Source organism: Larus michahellis, chromosome Z (assembly GCF_964199755.1).
Source record: "Larus michahellis chromosome Z, bLarMic1.1, whole genome shotgun sequence".
In the NCBI taxonomy this organism is placed as follows: domain Eukaryota; kingdom Metazoa; phylum Chordata; class Aves; order Charadriiformes; family Laridae; genus Larus; species Larus michahellis.
Genome location: NC_133930.1, coordinates 70,299,515 through 70,315,178, shown reverse-complemented (window position 1 = coordinate 70,315,178; position 15,664 = coordinate 70,299,515). Strand labels below are relative to the sequence as shown.

General features: G+C 42.4%; 2 protein-coding genes across 3 annotated transcripts in view; both read left to right on the top strand.

Annotated features, from left to right (window-relative positions):
• The first annotated feature begins 3,077 nt into the window (after nucleotides 1-3,077).
• On the top strand, nucleotides 3,078-5,355 carry ARL14EPL (ARF like GTPase 14 effector protein like). The gene is made up of 3 exons (XM_074569897.1): nucleotides 3,078-3,185; nucleotides 4,628-4,767; nucleotides 5,133-5,355. The coding sequence occupies exons 1-3, from the start codon at nucleotides 3,078-3,080 to the stop codon at nucleotides 5,353-5,355; spliced, it is 471 nt and encodes a 156-aa protein (XP_074425998.1).
• An 8,650-nt stretch (nucleotides 5,356-14,005) lies between these two features.
• The window catches only part of COMMD10 (COMM domain containing 10), a 112,981-nt gene continuing 111,322 nt past the window's right edge, over nucleotides 14,006-15,664 (top strand). The window contains exons 1-2 of one of the 2 annotated variants that reach the window (XM_074569877.1): nucleotides 14,006-14,095; nucleotides 14,325-14,415. In XM_074569877.1, coding sequence (XP_074425978.1) covers nucleotides 14,064-14,095; nucleotides 14,325-14,415 — 123 coding nt within the window. In that variant the 5' untranslated portion in view covers nucleotides 14,006-14,063. The remainder of the gene's footprint in view (nucleotides 14,096-14,324; nucleotides 14,416-15,664) is intronic. The other variant, XM_074569878.1, reaches the window with a different exon arrangement.

Genomic DNA, 15,664 nt, shown 5'->3' with positions numbered 1-15,664 from the left:
TAATTTATGCTCGTTCTTAATTTGGCTGGCACCAGATGTCCTATAGAGATTTCAAGATGCATACTTGAATGTGCCACAAACTTAACTGCCAGCTTCTGAGCCCACAGACATCGCTACGAGGAAGGTGGGACTATTGCAATGGCTCAGTCTAATCCATGTGGGCACAGGGGGATCAAAGCCGTTGGGACAGCATCTTGTCTTGCCCTGGTAAAGGCGATGAACATGCCCACAGATCTCAGACAGAAATTCTGCAATGGCATGAACAAATACAACTTAAAAGGAATGTGCGTTCACTCTGACAAGCCCTGCAGAGACACTGGCTTTAGGCTGCTGAGATCAAGCGGCTTGAAGTATCTGGGAGCGCCGGCCACCGCATTTCACACCAGATGAATTATTTAGCAGTGCAATCTGCAAGGATCATAAATAGGAATATTAAATTCCTGAAAGAGCAGATTTGGGAAAATATTTCTCTAATGAAAATCATAAACAAATGCAGTTGTTTCCAAATCCCAACATTTTCTGAAACTGTTATCCGAGCAGAAACATCTGTCTCTCACATAAGACCAGGTCTCTCTTAATATAACACAGCCTCTGATGTTCTTCCTCCCTTAATCTGCTTTCAGCCTTGTCAGCTGTGCCAAGGGTCTGTGCTGAAACTGCCAGTTCTCAGCCATTCGCTACGGCCACAGTGGGATATTGAGGTGTGGATGATCACCTCCAGGAAGCACTTGCTGTATTCAAAAGGTGTGGGAGAACACAGGTTTTGGTGGAGGAAGAGTGCAATTGATGGTTGTCCTCAGAGTTGAAATTTTTATGGAAGAGGCTAGTGTTCAGTGCATTTCCCCTGGGTTATCACTACAGCCAGACCAAAAACAGTAGATGAAAAACTCTGCTTCAGGACCAGGAATACTTTCCTCCGGATAATTAGGTTCTGCAGACTTGAAAGTGGATGTCTGAGTCTCATACTTTCCCTCGTTCCTCTCTCCCCCTTCAGAACATGCTGTGGAGGATAAACAGTACCACAAATCTCACCAATTTCTGAATCTCGCACAGTTTCCTAGTCATAGTCTGCTTCATTTTTGAGTATCTTTCCTGCAGACAAAAATTTAACACTTTAACTTCAAAATATATATGGAGAGAGAAATATACTACATTTTCTGTGCAGGATATTTTCACTGAGGTGCAAGGGCATTTGAAACGTGTTTGAAACAAGATAGTTGTTCCTTTTCCGTTGGTATTTAAAAAGTGGCTTCTGATTTTGGGTGTCTGGCTCCAAATAGCTGCTAGGACCTGGTTTCCAAGGGAGTCAAATATTTACAACATTAGAGGACACGTGGAATTCTGCGTGCTTATGCTGGTAGCTGCTGATGGCTGTTCTGATCCTGAACTCTGCACACTGTAATAAAACAGGCATGGATGATGGTTATGCATACTCATGAAGTGCTTTAACAATGCTGGATGCATGGTTGGACACAAGAGAAGAGGGAGGAAGCAAATCCTTATCAGGGCCCCAACTTGAGTGCAAATGAAAAGCGATACTCACTTTCTCTGGAGCAGTGGCCTTCATTCTTGTTTTATTTGTGGGTCCCTAGCAAATTTCCAGTAGAGAGGCAGGCTCTCCTGTACAGCAAATAGTAATTGCCTGGTAATAGCTTTCCTTTTCTAATCCTAAAAAGATGCTCAAGTCCCAGGACTAAAATGTTGCTGTAGAGTATCCCATTATGAACAGTGTCATAATCTCAGCCATTCTTCAGGTCACTGAAGAGGAGAAAGGGAAATCCCCTCCAAAACAGGCTGAAGGCTGTTCTTTTCACCTTTCAAAAAAGCATCCTCTCCCATTACAAGGTCCCTTCCTTCCCGTTGCTATACCCACTTTGACTGTGGCCCTGCAGGGAGGGGTTGCAACAGAGGGAACTAAAGGCCTGGAGTCCAATCCTGCTTCTCTCAGAGAGGTGCTGGCCCTTTGGCAGCGGTGAAATGAAGATCTTCTGTGCAACAGGGTTCGGGCGACAATCCTAAAGTGCAGGGTAACCTGGCAGAGACCACTGCACTACCTTACAGAGTCAATGGGAGAGACTGGGCAGCACCTGGGGAAGCGGTGGAGGAACTCCAAAAAAAATTAAATATTTCTGGTGGTATTTGGGATTAAAGTCTGAGGCACTGGAAATGCATATATTACATAGAAAATTTTAACTAAGTATCTTCACAAGATGGGTACAAAGAAGTAGCTAACATCCATCCTGAACAGTTGCCACCACCATTTCTGTGACGGGGGAGAGGTGATGGACGGCATTTGTAGGACAGACTCACAGAACGCACAGTCCTCCCTGAGTGCTTTGTTAGCAGAATGAGCGATGCACTTTTTTTTTTTATGTTAAACCTAAAAGCTACGTGTTCTATTTATACACAAAATCTTTCACAAAGCTGAGGACTGAGATTTGAAAGCCAAGAAGTTTACTTTTAGCCCATTGGTTGAAGTCTTCAAGAAGAAAACTGTGAATCTGCAGGGAATAGTGTAGTTGCTGTGGACACAGCCCTGACACACGCTTTGGGTGTCTGTGAATAATATCAGAGGATATGCCCAGGCCCCTCCTGTTTCCCCCACGTTGTCCCCGCGGCCCATCTTTTTTAGAGCCTTGCAAGAACCGCATCCAGGACAACAGTGTCACCTGCTGGTAAGCGAAATGACTGCTCCTGAGCGCTCTTCTCATTCCCACTGCACATCGCCAGTTGATCTCCCGTGTTCTGTGAGAATACCACTTCTCGCCCTTACATTAATAACGTGCCAATGCGGTGAAGCGGTGCCAGTAACAGATACAGCGGTGACAGCACTTCTTTAAATTTCTGTGTTATTTAAACACTAGAGATTTTCCGAGGTTTGCTTAATGAACAATAGCTTTGGTGTTAGTTATATTATTTTAATACCGTATTAAAATTGAGGCTAATACTCAGACACATTTCGTTCTGCATCTACTGTTGGTTATCACCTGCTCACCTTGAAACCTCCACGTAAAAAGTCTGTGGATCTCGCGCTTCTGTACATGTCTAACACACGTATATTTCACACAGGTGGCCAAATGAGTGATCACGCAGAAGAAAACTGCAAGAAAAGCATTTCTGCCCAGGTAACATCTGCAGAAGGAAATTTCTCTCCTAACAACTGCTCAATAACACAAAAACAATTGGTATGACTTCTCCAGTACCATTTTGTTATCAACACACTTACCATTGCCTTAAATTTCTTCCACAGTTACAGAAATAAAAGGCTGGAGTCAATAGGGAAATATCAGTAATAACAACAGTGAAATGAGTGAAATTTGCAGTGCAGTGATTTAGAGGGCCAAAAGCACTTCTGAGCTCAAATGAAAATGTAAGTAGGGAAATAGGAGAGTACTCTTAGAGGGAAGATTACCCCTATAGCTTATTATTTGTTTCCAAGTTGAAATTGCATAATTTATGATCGTGGCAAATGGTGATGCTGAAGCATAATTTCTGCACAGAAAATCTACCCCGGACTCAAAAGCAGAACTGTCTGAATGATGTAGGCGCATGAAATTGCCCTACAGGTTTTCAGGAGGATGCAACTGAAGAGGCACAGCATTAACCACCCTGTAAATAAGTGCACTCAATTGCACGGATATTTCTAAATCACTGTATCAGCAGGTTGGACTGAATCACAGAACTGTCACTGCTTCCCCCATGAGAAGCAATGAAGGCACTCACTTGTTTGTGAAAAAACACCGTGGACTCTGAAAGCAACGGCACCCTCCAGTGAAGCCGAGGGGTTGCAGTTAGATCCATTTACCTAAGAGGTGAAGAGATAAATTTGCACATACATCTGTGCCTTTGCATAATGAAGGAGTATGTTCAATGTCCACGATCACTGTCCAAAGATAAATTGTTTGACAGAATGCCCCTGTTTGTTTGCACTGACTTTAGACATGACTGTCAGCATACACAGGCTATGAGGAATAGCAATACGCAGAGCTGATGTTTTAACCTGCAAAACTACTCAGCAGTTTTAGCTAATTGCAAACATGAATTCCATAAAATGGGCAAGAAAATGCTCCCTCCTATTTCTCAAAAACTGCTCAGTTTAGCTTATTTATTTTTGTCTGTGCTATTTTTATACTTCTCACTTGTGCAAATGCTTCCTTCCTGCAGTAGTTGCTCCACCAGACACTTCTCTTGCCCACAGATTGTTTGGACAAAGGTAGATCCTAGGCATCTGAGGGAACGGTGAAGATAAGGGCGAACCCAGTTGAGATGCTTATAATCACAGTACTTGTTTTTACATTATGGATAAAGTTGAAGAAAAAAATGCATGGTTCTGCCTTCCACAAGACAACTTTCAAACTCCATGCCACTGTACAAGAGTCACGTCTTCAGAGTCATGGTTGTTCCCTCTCCTGTCATGATGCACAATCGGTCAAAGAAATACTCAATTAACAGTTAGACAAGCAAACATGTTAAACAATGTGATCTTAATTTAGGTCGTACCCATGTTGTTTTAAGTTACCAAGAATATTAATTTTAATGTCATTTGAAAGCCAGTGAGGACACTTGGCAGCCAATAAATATTTGTTCCAATTGTACTAATTGGAAACTTTCTATTGTTTATTTATAGCAACAACTTGAGAAACAATTAAAATCCTTAGTCTTTCAAAATCCAGGACCTCAGGTAGCTGAGTTCAATCCTGAAGCTAGAGAACAGAAGAAGAAAGCGTGCATGTTACAGATGAAAGAAGATATTTTTAATAAGCCCAAGTAAGATTTACTAATTTATTACATATTTTACTTTAAAAATGGCTGGTATGCTATTTACTGAATATTAATGAAATTAATAAAAGCATTAATATTTTGCAGATAAATTTCTTACTACATATGAAAGCTGTGATGGGAAAACAAACTTTTTCTGTGTGACTGAAGAGAATTTTGATTTACTTCTTTGGCACACTTTCGTTTTTAACAACAGTGGCTGTTGCAATTAGGATATCATGCTGGTCTTTCATTATGCTGTGAGGTTGTTAAAGAGGAAATATTTGTTCCTGGACAGAAGTTTTCCACATTTGGTTTAGTTTTCAAACACGTTGAAGCATCCTCTGAGAATCACTTTTTCTTCTCTTTTGCAGAATTACAAAGAAGTATGACAAACATGGCAGGCTGCTTTGTAATAACGTCGATTTGTGTGATTGCCTGGAAAAGAACTGCCTGGGTTGCTTCTACCCTTGCCCCAAATGCAATTCAAACAAGTGTGGACCAGAATGTCGCTGCAATAGGAAATGGGTTTATGATACAATTGAGACTGAAGCTGGCAATGTGATAAGCACGTTGCCATTTTCTGTCCCTGACTGATTTTCTTCTGACAGCAAAGTTCTTCAACCTTCACATTTTATTAAAGGAGATCTTGGCTTTACAAATTGTCTCTAGTGAAGTGCCTGGCAGTGGTGCTTGTGCTTCTTTATCACTGCCTACCTAGCAGACTTTAACCTTCCCCATTAAGTACGTATTTCATTCTTCCTCATCCTTGCAAGCTTTACTGCGGCATCTAGTCAGTCCTCTCTAAATCTTGACTTTCTAAAACTGAAGGGGTCTGGACTGCTGTGGGAAGACAATTTTCTTACCCTGGGAAGCTGAACCACGTTACTTGCAAGGAGTTTATTTTCTTGCTGATTTCTCTGCTTCATTTACTCAGATGTGTGACACAGCTCTTTCTTTTGTGAATGCTTATACAAGTGTTTTTTCCTTCTGATGCATTCATGTCTTGTACAGGTGAGGCAGGAGTCATTTGAGATAACGCTGTTCTTTGAAACTAGGTCACCACTTTCCTCTGTATATAAAGCAGAGGAGAGTGGAAACGACTCTGCAATTCTTTCTTGCTGCCCAGGCTACAAGACTGAAACCAACACATTTGTTCAGTCAGCAATTTTTTATTTTTTTTTTTAACAGCATATGGCACACTCAAACTGGATCGGTCATTAATTATATAGCTACAGGTAAACAGAATGGACATTTTTGCCTCTGGACAGAAAAGTCTCTTCAGTTTCAGGTGTTTCCTTTCCATGCAAGACATCACCGATTTCATATATCATAACTTACACCCAGTCTTATTATGAGGTAGGGGGTTCTCATTCATAGAATCATAGAATTGTTAGAGTCAGTAGGGACCTTAAAGATTATCTAGTTCCAGCCCCACTACCATGGGCAGGGACACCTCCCACTAGACCAGGCTGCTCAAAGCCCCATCCAGCCTGGCCTTGAACACTTCCAGGGATGGGGCATCCACAGCTTCTCTGAGCAACCTGGGCCAGTGTCTCACCACCCTCACAGTAAAGAATTTCTTCCTGGTTTCCAATCTAAATCTACCCTCTTTCTGTTTAAAACCATTATCCCTCGTCCCACCACTACACTCCCTGATAAAGAGTCCCTCCCCATCCCTCCTGTAGGCACCCTTTAGGTACCGGAAAGCCATTATAATGTTTCCCCAGAGCCTCCCCTTCTCCAGGCTGAACAAACCCAACTCTCTCAGCCTGTCCTCGTACCATAGGTGCTCCAGCTCTCTCATCATCTTCATGGTCCTCCTCTGGACCCATTTGAACAGGTCTATGTCCTTCCTGTGCTGAGGGCTCCAGAGCTGGATGCGGTACTCCAGGTGGGGGTCTCACCAGAGCGGAATAGAGGGGCAGAATCACCTCCCTTGATCTGCTGGCCACACTTCTTCTGATGCAGCCCAAGATGCGGTTGGCTTTCTGGGCTGCAAGTGCCCATTGCCGGCTCACGCTGAGCTTCTCATCCACCAACACCCCAAGTCCTTCTCCTCGGGGCTGCTTTCAATCTATTCTCAACCCAGCCTGTACTTGTGCTTGGGATTGCCATGACCCAGGTGCAGGACCTTGCACTTGGCCTAGTTGAACTTCATGAGGTTTGCACATCATGATGGACACTCACACACTTTTGAGGTCCCCTGGATCTTGAAGGGGGGAAAAGGCTGCAGATTGCCGCAGGCAATCTCCAGGAGCAAGCTGCTAGTGGTGGAATTATTCCCTGGGCTCAGTGCTTGTTGTTTTTGATGAGACTCTCCTGATTCTGAATGTGGCACCACTTCTCTCCCCTACAAGAGGCCATTCTCTGTGGACAGAGACCTCCTGCTCCACAGCAGAGATATCTCCCAGTAGAAGAAACTTCCTGGAACAGATGTCAAGAATGCTTGAACACAGCAATCTCCTTCTGACTTGATATCTCTGAAAGATTTGTTGCTCCTCTCAACTAATGACACCCCAATACTTAAGCTTGTAGCACAAAACCAGCCAGTACCAAAAAAACTTCATAGAAATATTTGCTATGGTGGTTAAAACACGCTCTGGCAGTTGGATCTGGTGCTGTTCTCTCATATACCTCACTAGTCCCAAAGTATCCTTTGGCTTGTGCCAGGAGTCCAAACAGCCCACATTATCTCTGAGCTGTATTTCTTAAGGTAAGTGGAAATCCTGCCAACATTGTCAGGGATTGGTTTCTTGTTCCAGGTGCGCCACAGACTCATTCTGGACTTGACTGAATAAGCAGCTCTTCAAGAAGATAAAGCTGATTTACATGGACAGGAAGATGGCAGCCTTTCTTTGAAATAACCTCAAGCTCTGAAATAGACAGGTTTGAATTAGCTTCACTTCCACTTAAAGGCAAAACCCCATATAGTTTCTCAAGTGGATTCATGTGGTAAGGCTACATGTTAATTTTTTTGAGTAACATGATTAAAACCAGATTCGTGTAAATCTTCAGAATCCTATTGAATTCATTGGTGTTACTTTGTGGTTTTTAACATGGACCGTACCTCTGTCACAATCATTGCTAAATGCAAAGTCTAAGTCCATCACAAACACAGTTAGTGCAATCTTGAAAATACACCACAAAACCTGAAGAAACAGAAGTGAGAGCCAAGATAGGGATAATGAAATGAGAGGATGTTGGAGAGGCAGTTCTGCTGTGGTTTGGGAATGACTCTTCATCATTGCAATGATCCTGCTAACTTTTCCCCCAATTCTGAATGAGCAGCTGACAGTGCACAACTATAATCCCTATCAGGGCAGTCATACATGGGAGGGAGGAGAGGGGAATAAGAAAGGAAAAGACCAGTGTCGTACATACGTTTATACTGATTATGAAAGTTAGTGGTTGGTTCATGTATATAAAAATAACTAATAGAATGCCCATATCTGATAGTTTTTGTTAGCCACTTACCCAATGCCACACTGCATGACATCGTGGTTTTAAATAAAATCTCTTACCAGAAAAGGCAGAGAATTTTTCTTAGTCTCTTATGAAATTGGCCACTCTCCAGATGACTCTAGATCATCTTTTTACCTTATAAGATGTAAGTCTCAACAGAATATGTTTTTTCCCTATGGAATGTTTGCTTTAGAAAGCTAACTTTTAAAATAAGGGGAAGCAGATCAATTAACTGTTCCATTAAGGTCTGTTGGTCCTTCTCTCTCTCCCTTGCCCTGGATTATGCAGGTTAAACAGTTAAACAGTTTGTGACACTGCCAAATTTACTTTGCCTGTCTTTTCCTTGTCCACATGGCTGCTTTGCTCATGGCTACCAGTGATCCCACTGTCTCTTAAGGGAAGATGAAAGCACGGGTACCTATATTAAAGCTAGCCTAGCTAAGATACCATCTCATTCTCTTGCCTAAAAATTGATTCAGTTTGTTTAATTTGAATTAATTCCGTTTTACACCGTATTTCCCTTGGAATTAATTTCGTTTTACACTGTATTTCCCTTGCTTACAATCCATATCTACCTGGAAGGAGATATTCACCCTCTGCTTTCTTAGATGTTATTACTACAAGGAAGTAAATCTCACAGAAATGGGTAATGTGCTCCCGTATGATTTTTGTGAAGGTAAAGATGATTCTTTCCCTACTAACCACCCACGTGTTTGCGCACAGTCTTATGGGGATCCTCTCGATTCCAAGGACTCCACTGTTCATCTTGTGCCATTGACAAACTGGAAAACTCAGAAAAAGTAGGAGCTATGCACAGCCTCTTGTTGTTTGCCTCCATTGCGCTCCCTTGAACTTAAAGCCAGAAAGCTAGCCACTGGAGACACTCGTTATTTAACAATTTGTCTGTACTTAAAGCCAGAACTTAAAGCCAGAAAGCTAGCCACTGGAGACACTCGTTATTTAACAATTTGTCTGTACTTCTTGATATGAGAAGTTGTCACAGATCTGAAGAAAAAAACCCCAACAGCTGTCCTTGCATATTGTATTGGATACTTAGAGCTGCTCCGAAAACAACGGCCAATTTAAAGGAAATATTAGTAAAATTATTATCGTGTGGCTCACCATGAAAATGAAGGCCATTAAATATTGACTTTCAAGATGCAAAGGTGTGCTAAACACAAAGGACACATGATGCTTTATCAGATGAGTTAAGAGATGGGAGTTTCGAGTAAGGCAGCAGACCAAAGCTGTATGGGGGCACAAGGCTAACAGGGCAGTCGGCTGTAGCAAGGCCACCACTCCTGTGGTACCGTGAAAATGATGAATGACAGTCAGTCCTGGGAGAAGTCAGATCTGCAGTTCCAGAAAGTCTAGGTATTTCAGTCACAATCTGAGACCACTAAACTTCCTCCTGGTTTAAAATGAACTTGTGCATATGGTGAGGTGCCATTCAATCCCATCGCATCATTTAGAGAAAAGTAAGTCCATACTGCTATTGAACTTAGACTACTATGTGCCAGCATTTGTCAAGGTGAGGACTGCACAGTTAATATTTGCCAGCCTTTGTGATTCCTAAAAACAATAGAAAGTAATTTGAAAAAAGAATACACTTTGGACTCTTTTCCAGACAATTTTCACGATCCTTTTAACACCTCCTATAAGAGCACAACTGAACTTTCTCTATATACACCCACATCAGAGTAGAATACAGATTTGATTCACTTCAGTGGGAAAACCAGAAGAGCTTGACTAAAAAAATACAGACTGATATCTTCTAGATAAATATTTAAATTTGCTTTAGATAAATATTTGCACCAAAAGCATTACAGTTGCTGCAGCTCTATTGAGTTATTGTTCATGATCTAAAAATATTTTAAAACTAATTACGCATGTTTCAATGGACTATTTAATTTGATGCCTTTCTGTTTGGAAAACAGATACATCAAGTCTGAGCTAACTGCAACTTCAGACATTACTTAGAACACGATACTTGCATTTCTTTAACCCAAATTTGTAATCTTGGCATGAACCATAGAAAGATTACCTGTTGTCCCTACCATCTGCAGTGGGCAATGCACCTTTTCTCCATTGGCCTGGCCCTGCAAAGTACTGACCTCCTTCCACCTCCACTCAGGTGCAAATGTATGAATGCTGCTCCCTTGCAGGATCACATCTGTTTGTGTTATAATGGAATAAATTAAGGCTTATGGTCCACAGCTGAATGTCCTGTACACTCACAGATGCCTTCGATTACAGGAGTAGGCTATGCCGGTCTGATCTCCATTGTGAAGCACTGCGTCACCCAAATAATCTGACTCCCTACACATGACTAGACATAACAGTAAATGTTCACATATAAGCACAAAAATAGCGAACAATAAACCAGCATACAGAACCAATAAACTAAGAGTCCCCTGCCCTTACACTTTCTGAACAGAATCCAAGTAGCCTTGGTGATTTTAATGAGATTACTTATACAGTGGAACGCAACAAATGACACAGAAAGAATGGCAGATTGTTTTGTAATGACAACAGTCACAGACACCAACAGATAGATGTAATTTAACTGAAATGCTTAGAACATGCTTTACAAAAAAGAATTATTTTTTAACAAGATTTCAAAAGTTGAGCTATTTAACACTAGGTAAGAGGCACAATACAATCCCTGCTACACAAATTTAGTTTGGTAACTTCAATTGCTTAAGTCACTTGCAAGTTGTAAGTGAAAGCTGATGTGAAACATTACTGGTTTATTCTCATTGAGTTGTAGGACAGTTATTTAGTCAATAAATACTGTCAGGGATATTGTACAATCAGGTCTTGAAGGAGTTCAACCTGGTTCTTTGTGTGTACCTTCAGAAGTAACGACAAATAACAGAGATGAAGATGGCAGAAAAAAAAAGGCTTAAGTGTAGACAGAATGCAAGTGGAAGTAAGAGGCTACAGAATAAAAAATGGATCAAAAGGAGCCAAAAAAAAAAAAAGGAAACAAAAGAAAACAGGTCCTGGTAGGATCCTGAGAACCTGTAGTCCTCAATGCCAGATCAGCTTTACTCGCTTTCTATACATTTACTACCCATTTTTCATGACAGTATTTGTTTCTCTGTGCTTTAAAACCTCTAATGAAAGAGATTCTTCAACTTTCTCATGCAATTTATTACAGTGTTTAACTAACCTTGCATAGAAAGTATTCCATAATTCCTAACTTTACATCCTTTTCATGGTCTATATAATCAGTTTCACCTGACAACCACAGAAGTATTTTAAAAAGCAGAGCTTAAATGAATTCTAACTGAAGGGCTGGGTGATGAGAGAAGTCTGTAAAACAAACCATAACCAAATCACATGTTCTGTGAAAGAACAGAACATATAGTTCAATTTCTGGAAATGCAAAGTAGGGGAGACTGATGTTTTCAAGACTGTTACAAGGCAGTAAGTTTCCTAACTTTCATTAGCAGCTAAATGCTCCCAAGTCCCAGTCACTGATGCCTAAGATTTTGTCATAGGATGGGAGCAGGTCAATCCAAAAACCCAGACAACATCCATTTCCATGTCTAAGTGGAATATTTTGAGTCAATATATGGATAACAATTTGACTCAAAATATGTCTTAACTAGATGGGTAGTTAAGACAACTGATAAAATACATTAAGTTGTGTAATATCATTAGTTCAGTGAAAAAGCTGTTATTCCCATCGGAAAAATGGATCATGGAGGCAAATACAAAACAAAAATAAATGAACGGATGTATGAGAAGTCACAATTTTTTATAATTCCTTTTTAGGAACAGAAAAGATATTAGGAAAAAAATATTTAATTTTGCACTTGACAGAACCTTGTCAGGCTAGCCTCATTATTTCCCTTCAAGTGCTCTCTTTCTTGTCTTTCTTGCATTGATCACAGAATAATACAGAGTGGAAGAAACCTCCAGAGGTCTCATGTCAAAACTCCTGTGTGAAGCAGGTCCAGCTGGAGCAGGTTGCTCAGGATCCTGTCCAGTTGAGTTTTTAGGGTTCATTTTCACTATTTTGACTGTTCATTTTGAATACTCATTTCATGCAGCAAAGCAGGAAAGAAAACACTTTAAAATAGGTCCATATGATTACAAAACCAGAGAACTGGCAGCAAACCTGAGTGGTGCATCCAATACCTATACCAGCTGGAACTTTTAAAAATATGTAAGCAATTGTCTAGACTTCCAGTCGCCCTTGCTCATTTTGACTGAACAAACTTTATAAAATTCTGCTCTCGGGGGAGATTTCCTAGAACAAGAAGTTATATTATTTTTGCATGGAGGGAAACACTCATTCTTCTTTTCCAGCTAAATAAATTTCTTCCAAGAATATTGTCTTTTCATGTTTTATAAAGTACAGAAAAACAGATGAAACAGTTGAATGCAATTATATTTCACCTCATAACAATAGATTCAAAAAATATATCTGCCTTTCATAACAGCAACTGTGGGTCCAACGTCTGGTAAGAGTATAGCACAAATGTTGTTAAAAATCTCAGCCAGGAATCCTCTGCTTTCAAATTCCTGTTGGAGTACGGCCAGGTTTGTCACTCTTTTTTCCTGAAGTTGGTTGTTAAGGCCAAGTCTACTTAAATAGACACTATCTTTTCAAATGGCCTGGCTGAAATCCAGGCCCTATTGAAGTTAATGAATAAATTCCCCTCACTTCAACAGAGGTGAGATTTCAGCATATATGTTTATAAAACATTTCTTTACAGTACCTCAAAATTTTCCAGCTTTTTCACAGCTGCCTCTTGAGCCTACCATAATTTATTACCATACATCTAACCCTTCGGGCCGTATCATATAAGCCTTTACAGGCACATTCAGAAGTCCTTCGCAGATTTTTAATATATTTAGTTGGCTTCCCAGGAAAACAAGGTTTACACAGTCATGCTGCCTGTTCCTCTGTTTGCTTGTCCCGTTGTCTTTTAGCCCATTTCTCACTTTCAGCCAAATCCGGGAGGGGAGTTTCACCAATGCACATCTCCACAGTACGGTTCAAACATGAGCAACCACGATACATGATGGAGGGGGAAGCACAGCCCCCGGCACCTTGTACCACTAGGCACCAACGGTGTATAAAGAACAACATTAAAAGTTTATCAAGAAGTTTCAGCTGGGACATGGTTGAGGCGTCCAAGAACGTACCTGACCTTGAGTAGGATGTGAAACCACGGAATGTGCCTTCCATGTTCTCTTGCAGTTGCTGGCTAAGACGTAAGACAGCAAAAAAATATGTAACTTCTGGACAAAAGTCGAGCCAAGAGTGTATCCCAAACCAACAATGGGTAACTACAATGCAAAAAAATACATCGCTTTGTGAATGAGCATGCTAGTCAGGCAACCTCCCCAAGAGTCTCAAACATAAGCGTATATATACATGTATAATTAGGAGTGGTGAATGAACCATTATTGACCAACCAGCTGTTATTTTACCGTTATAAACACTGGGCGGTTTGAAACATAAGGTGCGCTGGCTGCTATTAGATACCTGGCACCTGATTCTGCTGAATTAAATAAAACCAAACACCTCGACTCGCTCCGTCGACTGGCTCTTGCACACCGGGTGAACAACCCTCGTTTAGGGACAACGCCAGGCCGTCTGTAAAACGCTTAAACCCGAGGATTTCAACTACGACCTCCCCGAAGGCTGTGGAGCGATGCAAACGCCTGATGGAACCGCCACCATTTCTCCTCTCCCCGCTACCCTCAGCCCCGACGGCCGCCGCCGGCCCGGCCCGGCCCGCCCTGCCCTCAGCCGGGGCGGAGCGGCGGCGCTTGGCCCCGCCAGGCTGCCGTCGGCGGGCGGGGCCGCAGCGGCAGTCATGGCGGCGCCCGTCGTCCCGGAGAGTGACAGGTACCGGCTGCTCCCGCCGCGGCGGGTCGGGCTCAGGGGCAGGGGCAGGGGCAGGGGCAGGGGCAGGGGCAGGGGCAGGGGCAGGGGCAGGGGCAGGGGCAGGGCCGGGGCCGGGGCCGGGGCCGGGGCTGGGGCCTGGGCCTGGGCCTCGGCCTCGGCCTCGCCGCGGTGGCGGGGGGGCGGCGAGGCCTGTCTCCTCCTGACCGCCCCCCCCCTCCCTTGCGCGCAGCATCCGCAGGGCCGTGTCGCTGCTGAACACCGTGGACGCGGGCCGGTTCCCGCGGCTCCTTTCCCGCATTCTCCAGAAGCTGCACCTGAAGGTTGGTGGTGCGGGGCGAGGGGGGCCCACCGAGGCCCGGGCGGGTGCTTTGGCGGGGCAGCGTTCGGCGGTGGCGGTGCACCGGGGCACGGCCACCTACCGGCCCCGCGCCCTGCCTGGCGTGGCCTGGCCTGCGGCGGGACGGGACGGGAGCAGGGCCCGGACGGGAGCAGCCCTGACCCTCCGCTGCCCGGGTGCCACCGGGTCATCTTTTTGGGACGGATGTGACACATTTTGCTAAGGGACAGTTACTTCCAGTTGTTTTTTTAAAAAGTATTTTTGATGTCAGCTTTGCTCATCACTAATTGTTCAGGCTATTTCAGGTGAATGACCTAAAAGCCGGCAGAAGGTGGACGGCGTGAGAAGCAGCGATGCTTGCTGTGACCTGCCTCCATCCCTCCAGGGGCTGGTGTCTCTGAGGATGCTCCGAGGAGACGCGAGTTCCTTGGCTTTTTGCACAAACTCCACTTTTGCCCTCGCAAGCGAAACGCTAAATGCATATTATTTTTTCCCCCTGTATTTCTGTATGTCCATCAACCAAAGCCATCTGTGGAATTGAAGTTAAAGTCCATAACTTCTAGTGAATATTTCTGTCGTCTTAACAGAAGGTGTTTTTTTTTTTTTAATTGCAGAATAAATAAAAAAAATAAAGAAACAAAATCAGTAATCAGTTTCATCATACAGTGCCAAAAAATTAAATGGAGACTAAATCTAATGTTGGCACTAAATATTGCAAGGGGTAAACTGTCAGATAAGTGCTAAAACAGAAATTATTTTGTTGAGTTTCTTTTTCTTTCAGTGTCAGATCATGTTTATTCCCTTGTTGTGTGTTTAGAAAAAATATGAAAAGAAATACAGAATTTGTTTTCTATACACATAAATACAAACTAACATATTACAGGTTAGGAGCAGCACAGATAGAAAATAGAAATGTACTAAATGTCTTAATTCTGAGCCTATAATGATTGTTTTGATTATTTAATTCAATTGCTGATTATTTTTTTCCTACCAAAATTACTAGTTTGGATGCTGCAGTTATTGCAGAGGGTTTTTCATGGATATTGACTCATTGGTAACTGGAAAGTGTCACCAACCTTTTTTTGAGGTTTTTGTTTGTTTGTTTTTGTTTGGTTTTTTTTTTTTTTTTTACTACTCAATAGCAGTTTAGTAGCTTTTCACAGTTTTAATCAGCGTTTACCTGAGCTGGAGTGGTCTTTTTAATTTAGCCCACTGAATCAATCTCATTAATC